The sequence below is a fragment of the Nestor notabilis genome, unplaced genomic scaffold (genome assembly GCF_000696875.1).
Source record: "Nestor notabilis isolate BGI_N333 unplaced genomic scaffold, ASM69687v1 scaffold3091, whole genome shotgun sequence".
NCBI lineage: Eukaryota > Metazoa > Chordata > Aves > Psittaciformes > Psittacidae > Nestor > Nestor notabilis.
Genome location: NW_009913165.1, coordinates 1 through 10,830, shown reverse-complemented (window position 1 = coordinate 10,830; position 10,830 = coordinate 1). Strand labels below are relative to the sequence as shown.

Here is a 10,830-nt window from a genome sequence, read left to right as displayed (position 1 = left end):
CAGGCATGAAGGATACTTCTCTCAGCAGAGTTCTTTGAGGAGTATTTATAGAAAAGTCAGGATCAGATCCTTTACATCTCTACTAGATCTCTAAACAGAAAGTATGACTAAAGACATTAAACACCTTTTTAACATTTTAAAATAGGTAAGTAGAACAATTTATGGAGGCAGCCTGACAAGCAACAGAGACCTTTAACCTGAAATTAGTATCACAAAGACCTGTAAGATTCTATCAAAGGAGCATGTAAAAATAGCAAAAGTGCCTGGATAGCTGAGACATTGGTGTGAGTTTGCACCTGTTGATTACAGTCTCTAATCTCTTTGTCACATATAGCAGATGAATTAAGCTGGGATACTTGTCGTGGTCTTTGCTGTGGCATAACATTTACAAATAAATAAATAAACCAGTATAGCCCTTAACTGCTGTTTATTTAAAAAAAGTGAAATTAACAGGTACCGTATTTGCCACACAAACTTTGCATAAGACAAGAAAGATGCAGTACAGTTCCAGTGGTAGATTACTTTATATTTTACAAACAATAGCTGCCTTGAAAAGAAATAATTCCCTGCTCTTTAATATTTTTAAAGATTTATTTTATTTTACCTTTCATTTTGGGAATGAAAACATCCTTAGCAATACAGATACATAACATTTTTTCATTATCACTCAACACAAGCTACAGCAAATATACCCACAAATACTGAGGCCAATCATGGGCAATAAATTCAATCTATTTTACATATTGCTATGAAAAGTTGCAAGTTACTGCTTGGCTTTCAAGGGCCTACATGGCAGTGTAGTTCTTAGTATAATTAGTCAATTTGATCTTCTCTGGGAAGATAATATTAACTGAGAGGTTTTCCCCATTGTTAGATTTCAGAAAAAAGTTCTTTTTCTTGCGTAGGAGATGACTGTATTTGGCATTAGCAAGCCACATTTCGCATTTTGAAAAAAAAACAATCCCAGTTGTACCCAAGACAACAAGACATGTAAGCAAGCCCAGTACAACAAAACATATCACCTGGCTTCTACTCAGCAAGGGATCTGCATTTTGGATGGTTTCTTTCATTGTTATTTTCAGGATTTCTTGATGCACTGATCTGTGATGAGCTTTTGAGGTTGGCTTGTAATTCTGCATATGCTTTGTCTCCATATTCACTCCAGCAAGACTTGTGTTTTTGCTGGGATGTTTGCAGGTCACACCAATGAATTCTGATTTACAGATGCATTTGAATCCTCCCTGGGGATGTTCACTACATGTCCCTCCATTCTCACATGGGCCACTTGCACAAAACATGACACGGCTGCTGCAGAGCTTTCCTGTATAGCCATAGGGACAAAAACAGCTGAAACTCACACCAGTATCTGTACATGTTCCTCCATTTTCACACGGGTTGGATTCACAGTCATCTCTATCTATTTCACAGAAGTTGCCAGCAAAACCAGAAGGGCACAGACAGGAAGCATGGGGTGCAAAACCATTGTCATCAATGCATGTTCCTCCGTTCTGGCAGGGAGAACTAGAATAGATAACAACCATATAGACAATACTGAATTTAAATTCCAATGAAAGAAGCTATTATGAAACACTTTATGCAATAAAAGAAGCTGGTTTTCTTTAGAAGAGCCAATTCCAAATGCAAATCCACTGAAGTCAATGAAGTTGAATCAAGAATGAGTTTGTTCAACAGCTTTGTCTATACAGATTATAATATCTTCTGCCGACCCTTCAGGCAGGATTAGTACAGCAGTATATAAATTCAATCTGAAGAGCTGTGAAGGGATTTGAAATTATTTCAAACATTTATTCAAATTAAGCTTTCCACTGTTTTTATATGCTTAGAGCCATTTAGCTGAGCAACTATTCAGACAAAACTAAACACAAAGATACTAGCACGATGGCTTTCTTTTCCACCTGATTATTCATAAAATAATCCATGTGTTGTATTGGCAAAGAAAAATACTCTGCTATAGCAGCTAGATGTAAAGCTGTTCGATTTTTTTCTGCCTCTCCAGTACTCCATGACATAAAAAAATTTAGAAGCAAACATACTTTCCTGCAAACTGTTGTTCAGCAGAACATTTTGATAAATATAATAAAAAATATAAATGTGATAATTTTAGCCTTGGCAAAGGCAGCTATAATGTGAGGACAGAACCATAGGAAACCACATATTTCAGCAAACCCTTTAGGAACTTAATAATTAATAGCCTGGTACTATGTGTTAAGTGATGTAAATTCACTGAGACATATCTTTATCTTTGCAATGTAACTGTACCTTACTGAGTGAAAGGCCAAAAGACAGGGCCACTCATTGACAGAAAGGCACAAATACCGATTCAGTGGAGCAATGTGGACTTGGTGCTTTAGTTGGCCCTCTTGGCAGAAAAAGGATCCTAGGTCATAGGTTTACAAATACATGTCAAAACCCACTTTCATGGCAGTTCATTATATATGAGGAAAGCTTTTAAAACTTAATAATAAAACCTATAAACAAGTAATACTTAATAACGCTTACGACAAACCTTTCTGAAAGCAACACTTTTCCTAATACTCTGGGGGTAGCTATGACAGGGAGTACCCCACGTAACTCTGGCTTTAATGGGGACTGAAACTCTCAGTGGCCACCCATCAGGAGAGCCTTAATATTGTGGTAGACGAATCATCTGCCTGTTTTTTGCCACTTTCATATAAACTGCTGATAAACCTCTTGTATTGTCCTTCACTGTAGATGTTGGCTGGGAGAAAATGCTACTGAAAGAACAAATTGGAAGTCTGGAAGTAGTATTAGGAAAGCAAAACATGTGGTTTTCACTGGACTTTGATGTAGCAGTTGTTGGTGACACCTCGAGGTGATCATGCAAACAAGGAATTCGGACACATCACTAGCTACTGTGTCTGCTTTAAGCAAAATAATGAAATCATAATTTTACACTCCTTGAGTAAATGAGTGGTTCTGGCCTTCCTGGAGAGTCAAGTACCCTCTATTTGCTTTACAGGTCCCATAGAAAATCTTGCAAGCTGCTTTGCATATGGCAAAGTGTAGAAGTTTGAACCCTTATGGGTGGGTTGAACTACAGTATTTTCTAGGCAAATAGGAAGAATTTGCTGGAGAATGTGTTTTCCAAACCTTTCAGAAGAATAAATAATTTAAGTAAAAACACTTAAGGGGCACTATGCAGAATTTTGATACTTCGTTTATTACTAATGCTGAGTTGCATTTGCCTAATTTTAATACACTTAAATAAAGTAGTAATATTCATCTCCTTGAATAGATTGTGTTACTTTGCTTTTTTGGCATTTAACACATATTCAGCAAGGTGTGGTATATGAAATGCTAGTTGTAGAAATGTGGGCGTACCACTTCTTTTCTTTCCAAATATTCTGCTTTCATTTTAGAAAGTACCACTTGCTGCTCTTCTTCAGAGGAAAACTTCAAACCTCACACAGACGTCACTAATGTGGATCATGTGCCTGATTTTGTAAACAGACTAGAACAAACGCTTTGATTTGTAAATTGTCTTCGTACCATCTGTAAACATTCACTGAGGAGCCAGGGACAATGCTTAGTAATATCAACATTGTTAGCATCTGAGGCAGAGAGAAACTGAGAGGAAGTGAGATGTGAAACGGCATCATATAATGAGGTCTATTTCCAGGATGTGAGGTGCGCTCTCTGGTGGACTGTGAAGTATCAGCAGACACGGAGTGCACACTGAGACCAGTTGTCTTTTTGCACTAAAAGCAGATTTGCAGAGCCTGCTGTTCATTTTCCTGAAAAAGATATAGCGTTCTGGAGAAAATTAACTGCTGTTTCAAGCATGTTGTTTCCTTAAGAAAAGTTTTTCATTGTTTCCAGACTAGCTCATAAGCAGTCACTTTGAATGCAGAGTACCAACACAACAATATAGTTTCAGCAATTTAAAACCAAAAGGATTTTAATGAAATACATGGAACTAATCTGTGTTATTTCACTGATGCTGTACCTCAGCTGTTACCTGGGACAGTTAGGATATGCCTGGGTTGAATTACTGAAATATTTGCTTTACAGATGAAAAGTAGAGAAAGCAAGCTATTCACATTCCCTATGTTAGGCAGGTAGCTTGGATGTGATTCAAAGCACTTGTGAGAAACTTATATCTCCTCATTGTCAAGGAAGAGAAATAGACAAATCAGAGAAGTTATCTTAGAGGCTGAATGTAAACCTAGACAGAACTATGTGAAAATTAAAAGCGATGCAAAAAAATTCCACTGACATAAGGTTGCACGAATGACAATTCTTGCCAGAGAGAGGTGTTAATGTTCCTTAAATAAGAGTGTACAAGTCTTCAGAAAGATTTAGTCACAAGGTAGATCTGAATATTCATAATTATCTATTGCTGAGCAAAAAGAGAACCCAGAGGGCCCCAGTATGGACCTAGAGAGAAAGAAGGCAATCTCCAAAAAGAAAACTGTGACTTAAGGTGATAGTTTTACCAAGCTTGTATCCACCAGAAAGGCATTGTATATACTTATAACATCAGATCCTTGATGTGCTAGAAGACAGCAGGTATTTCTAGACTTCAACAAAAACACCAGTTCATGTTTTCTTTAACTTTGAAAGGTCATCCTTTTTCCAAGTAGTTCTATCAGCAATACTGCTGAAAGGTTTTCAGTCTGTGCCCATTGCCTCTTGTTCTTTCACTGAGCACCTCTAAGAGTCCGGGTCCATCTTTGCTTCTCTCCATCAGGTATTTATACATATGAGTGAGTTCCCCCAGAACCTGCTCTTCTCCAGGCTAAATAATCCAGCTCACAGCCTCCCCTCATACAAGAGATATTTCCATCCCTTAATCATCTTCGTGGCCGTTCACTGGACTCACTCCAGTATGTCCATGTGCTTTTCATACTGGGGAGCCCAGAACTGGGCCCAGCAATACAGATGCCTGACCAGGACTGAGAAGAGGGGAAGCATCATCTCCTTCAACCTGCTGGTAATACTATTCCTAACATCCCACTTAGAGAATAGAGAGCAATGGCCTCCCACATACTGTTCTGGTATAACCTGGAAGTAAGATTATCTCCTGCAGTAAACTATGGACATACCATTACATGTCAGTTAAAAAAAATGACAGGCTGGAGGACTAGATGTTTTTGTGCAGGCAGTTTGTGTGCTAGTTACTGTTCTTATTACTGTATGTGGCTTGTATATACAGTTACCTTTCATAGAGCTGAGAGCATACAATGGGAGGTTACTTCAAGTTTGTTTACAAAAATCTCAGGAAGGTATAAATTCACCACAATAAAATGTACAAATACTTTTAGTACTAAAATTATGCACAAACCCTCATGCTGATAATCTATAAATCTTTACAATATGAACAGATCAGATCTGTAAAGTTTGATAAAAATATCAGTATTACATATTTCAGCACAGAGATACTTCTACTTAGCAAAGAATTCTGAATAATAGTCATAAGGAATGTGTATTTTAAATTCATGTCAGAAATCAATATTTACCCATTAATAATGCAAGGTCCTTTTTTGAGATGGCAGTTTTTTCCTGTAAATCCCTGGCCACACAGACAAATATATCCTCCATCACCAGTCTCTATGCATGTTGAGTTATTGGTGCAGGGCTTTGCAGAACATGGGTGAATGTCTGTTTGAAAAAGTAACAGGGCTCAATTAATCTAATGAGAAAGAGTCAGTAAATAGTACATAATACTTCAAACACAGTATAGCTATAACAGTCCTTCATCCTACATTTTATAAATTCTGATTTATTCCTCCCTCTGTTAAAATGGAATTCAGATTGTTCAACTATTTTTGCAAACACTTTCAGTTTCTCTCTTCATAGCTCCCACTTGAAAATTACATTTGAATTGTTCCAGTCTATAAATAAGTAATATTATCAATAAAATATTAGTATGGGAGAAAGAAAGAACTATGCAGTCAAGTCATACTTTCACAACCTTGGCTTCTTCATGAGCAGAAGTTTGATAAAGCAATCAGGAACTGGGAATTCTCCCCACTCCTTGCCCAGAGCCGATCATTATGTGCTTATGAACAATCATTTAATAATAACAGAGATCAGCAAGTTAAAAAAAATAAATTTCTCTTTCAGCTGGGCTGCATCAAACCCTTACGTAACTGTACCGTAAGAGAAAGCTGTATGACACCTGGCCCAAAGTCACACATCTCATTTTCCTTAAAATTTCCCTGCTGAGCCACTTCCCACTCAAATGATTACTGAATTTTTAAAATAATTAAAAATAAATAAACAAACAAGTGCATATTTTAGCCAGTTAATGGAGCAGCTGCAGAGAAGTTCTGACTGGAAGTTATCTGATGCCTCTCACAAATGTGCGCACGTACACTTTCTAAGAAGAAAAAGGATCTATGGGCCTTTATATTTTACTTCCCACCACATAACATGAAATTTAGATGATATCAAGAGGTACTGCAAACTTTTAACCATAGCAAAACATTTCAACAGCGCTAGCTATCAAATATAATCTTCTCTGGATAAGAGATTCTATTTTCTCATGTATTAGCCTGTTCTCATTGCAAAACAACCACTTCGCATGCACTCTGAGTGTAAGCTCCAATTTTCACAAGGACCAAAGTAACCTTGAATACTTTTTGAAGCAGTGTTATTTGCCATCTATTTTCACAGGCTTTAAGGGCAGGTAATAAAGCATGAATTCTGATGCAGGAGCAAGGAAACTCTTTGAAATACATGGATAGTGTGTATATATACACACATATACACATACATTACTGTCACTAATTTATGTCAGGGATTTAATTTTAAAACACAACTTAGATACTTGTTGGAACATGACCATTCAACACATAATGCATAAATAACCTCAAATAGCCTGTTTTCTATATTTTTCTCAGATTTACATCTCAAAAGGCCAACAACTAAGTGATTTACTTGCTTCAAGTGGTAACTGAGTCTGAGATGAGAATTTGAAAAAAAGGATGATACATGTACATGTTACATGATACAGTTACACATGTATTATGAATAGCCACGACCACACTACCAATAAATTAATTAATATTTGTGTAAAACTAAATTATGATGCTGCAATAAATAAAGCAACTGGTGAGTGTTTTTTGGAAGGAAGGCAGACGCAGTAGTAGTTTATGTCACAGCAGAGTTTCTAGACCCTGTCTCATGCATGCCCAGTACAGGCATTAGAGGCTCCATCTATACTCTCTTTGTGAGTGTCATCAAAGCCAAAACTCATCAAAGTCTTCGCCCTTGGCAAAGAAGTCAAGTGACATGTAACACAGTATACTCCAAGCTCACACCACATATCTTTTTAGCCAAATGGAGGAGATGATTCATGCAAGAAGTCAGAGGCCCAATAACATGACTGTGCAGACACAGAGATGGCAAGATGACAGATGACTGATCTGATTTAGCAAGGTCGATCATATACTCTGACTGGGCTGTTGTTTTGTCCTGGAAATAAATTGACTAAATTGGTTTTCCCTTTGTTAAATTCAATGTTTGATGTGGTTCCTTGTACTGTGTAGCATATATCAGCTGCAGAGAGAAAGTGTTGTGCAGCATGGTTCCAGGTGTTTATATACCCCATTTCAAGGCTGTGTTTCCACAGGATAAGAAGATGCCAAGGCATTCAGTTAGGCAGGCTGGTGCACTCCACTGCAAAGAGGTTAACCAGCAGTGTTAACAGTAATGCCAGCTCATAGATTTCTTTCTTTAAGTGCCATGTCTGTCCACATAACCGCAATTATAGTCATAAATGATACCACTGATCCTGCCCTATGTGTTTACAGTGGATCAAGCTCAACCTATGATCTGTGGCCCATAGTAAAAACAAGAGCTACACAGTCAGAGGCATTAGCAAACTACTTGATGATCCAAAACTACTCCAGAAAGAAAATTGCATGATCCAAGCCAAGGAGACCATATACTAACTTTTCTAGAAAACAGAAAAAGAGATATCACCACTAGTCCAAATCATCTTTTTTCCTCCTATGCTTAGCAAGCAAATAAGCTGCTTGGACTGTATCTGTAGTTTATAAATATTTCAGGTATTTACAGTAGTGGACAATGAACTTCAGACCCTCCCAGAGTTTTCCATTCTGGGTTTTGCCATCCTTGTGAGTTGGCATTTGCTTATAGTTGGCAACATTAAACCAGTGGCTATATTAGAAATTTCCTGCAAATATTAAACTTTGTATAGCAGAAAAAAAAAAAAAAAGAATTTCAAGGGAATACGAAAACTGCATTACTCCCAACTCCTCAGCAATCTCCACAGAAACAACAAAAATGTAGCTTTTTAACATGCCTTATCTCATTACATACCTGAAGCTAAAAATGGTCTCCGGTAGTTGAAAAATGGCACTTAATAACATAGGCATGTGAAAAATAAAACAGCTGTGGTTTGCCCTCATTGTACACAAAAAGTCAGAAGAGAGAGACACAGTCCTTTGTGATAAGAAATTAATGGATTTGTATTTCCATATTTAAAAAAAACAGTGTGTGTGATGCCAGTGATCCAGAAAAGAGGAGCTGCCTTCAAAAGCCTTCCTTTTTCCTAACCCAAGTTTCATTTAGTGGTATCTGTTAATGTGTTACAGCAAGTCTGTAATAATTGAATACAGGAAATTGACATCAACTTTTTGGCAGGGATCAGTGGCTGAGCAACTAACCCATTTGAGGTTTCAGTGCTTTACTTGGTCAGGATTAGAACTTGTAGCAACCTTTCAGTAGCAAAAAAAGGAGGGGCCGTCTCTTGATCCCTTGTGGCAAAACAATGCATTTAGAGTAGGTAAATCCACTGAGATAAAAGACTGTCAACATAACACGTCCCTGCAGATGAAAAGAAGGCTATTTCTTTTGGCCAAATATTCCTGGCAGCTCTTAATGGGGATTCAAACTATCAAAAAAGACTCTGAGATGACTCTGAGCATTGAGAGAAGTAACAGTTTCTGAAATACCTGTTTTGTATAATACAACTATCTTAATGAATATGTATTAAAATAACACTTTTTCCATGAAGATATGGCTACAATTTCCAAAGCATTGCTTTGAATCCTACGTACCAGTCGCAAGACTCAGAATTACAAAGATATATTAGTACTTAAACAGTCAGCTAGAAACTTATGCCTTTTAAAAGTTTGTTGGTCTTGTCCACAATAATCAATGTTTAAAATGGAATGACAAGTTAACACTTTGCTCGCATGTATGCCCAGGTACGAAAGATATTGCATGCTTCTGCCTAAATTATTATCAAACTGCCGGGTTTTTCTGCCGCTGCCCAGAATCCCCCTATTATCTAGTACCAACGGTTATCCAGAAGGACTTTTGCGTGTCTCTAGCACCAGATGGGGCTGTTTCACCTCACTTGCTCAAGGACAGGAAAGGATGTACAAACCTATGTCGCAGAGGCTGCCAACCCAGCCCTCTTCACAGATGCACTGCCAGGGTTTGGCACAGCTGCCGTGCAAACACCCAGGGAAAGGAACACACTGATTACAAAGAGCACCTTGCCAACCAGGCTGACACCTGAAAGAGATAAAAGACAAGATAGAGGCATAGTTTATTTTTAATAAACATAATTACAAAGATGCTCCCTTTTTTGAAGCATAATAAATAAACTTTCAGATACAAAATTGGACTGTGCAGCACATTTGAACAAGATACCATCAATGCTTCTGGGTACAAGCAGCAGTTTATGTGAAGAAAACCATTTCATTCAGTGAGAAAATAAATGAATACATGCTAACCAATGTAAAGACTTTCCTTACTGGAAAAAGTAGACTAAAAAGGCACCTAGATGTCTATGCTCTATGGTTCCAGTTACTGCAGCCTAATAGAGTGCTGTTTCATTACACTTCCATGCTTTCAGGTGGCAAATCATTTCAACTTCTGTCTATATTACTGGGACTATGAATTATTGAAGCCATTCATTCCTGTGCTAATAGTCCTGTCTGACAGAGATTTTTACCTGCATTCGCTGGGAAATTCACAAAATCCATTCTCTGGGTGGCAGCCAGTTTTACAGTTCACGCCTGGAAGAAAGATTTTGTAACATCAAACCAGTACACTGCAAAAAAATAATATCACATTCTACATCACTAAAACATCACTGCTGTTTTAAAAGAATCCAGAACGCATAATGCTCTGATTTCTTTCTTCAAACACGTTTTTGCAAAATAAAATTTTAAATTAACTTCATTTAGAGTATGTTGCAGAGTGTTCCTATAGGATAAGTGGAATGACATAAAGAATTAACCATGAAAAAATAAAAAGTCAGTTTAGCACACGCAAAGTATAAGTAAAATCACTATACGCGCCTTTAAAAGGGAAATTTCAGAACAGAACCAGGTATAAAATTTCACAACATGCCACTCAAAATGCATTGTTTCAAAACTACTTGAAACACAAAAGTACCTGTAGTCAGAAAGAAATTTCATTTAATACAGTGTACACTAAAAGCTTTGAATTCATTTCAAGTGTACATCGGATGAAAAAAAATGAAGATCACCCTTTTCATTAACTCGTGCATGAATAACGTGAGTTAAAGAGAAGAGGTCTTGATTTCAAGTCTTTGCATCAAGCAACGCTCCTCTGGAGAATCACCGTTAGCCACTGACGTCCTGCGCAAATGGCAGGAGAAACGCACTCAAGCGGATGCAAAAGAAAAGTCCGAAAGACCACCAGAACCTCCAGCTGGAGCGAGCGCTGGGGAAGGGTCTGTCCCCAGGGACTGCAGGAGGGCTCCCGTCGCCCGGCCGCGGCAAACTCCCGAAACTTTCCCAACTCGCCTCCCCTGGTTGCGCCGCTTCTCGCCGCAATCGC

At 37.8% G+C, this 10,830-nt stretch overlaps 1 protein-coding gene across 1 annotated transcript; it reads right to left on the bottom strand.

Annotated features, from left to right (window-relative positions):
- Positions 1–414: 414 nt before the first annotated feature.
- On the bottom strand, positions 415–10,040 carry DLK1 (delta-like 1 homolog (Drosophila); the record flags this gene model as incomplete). Its single annotated transcript, XM_010023007.1, has 4 exons — positions 415–1,521; positions 5,502–5,643; positions 9,404–9,534; positions 9,977–10,040. Coding segments are annotated over 4 exons (1,073 nt in total), but the record flags the coding sequence as incomplete, so codon positions are not given.
- Between the last annotated feature and the right edge of the window lie 790 nt (positions 10,041–10,830).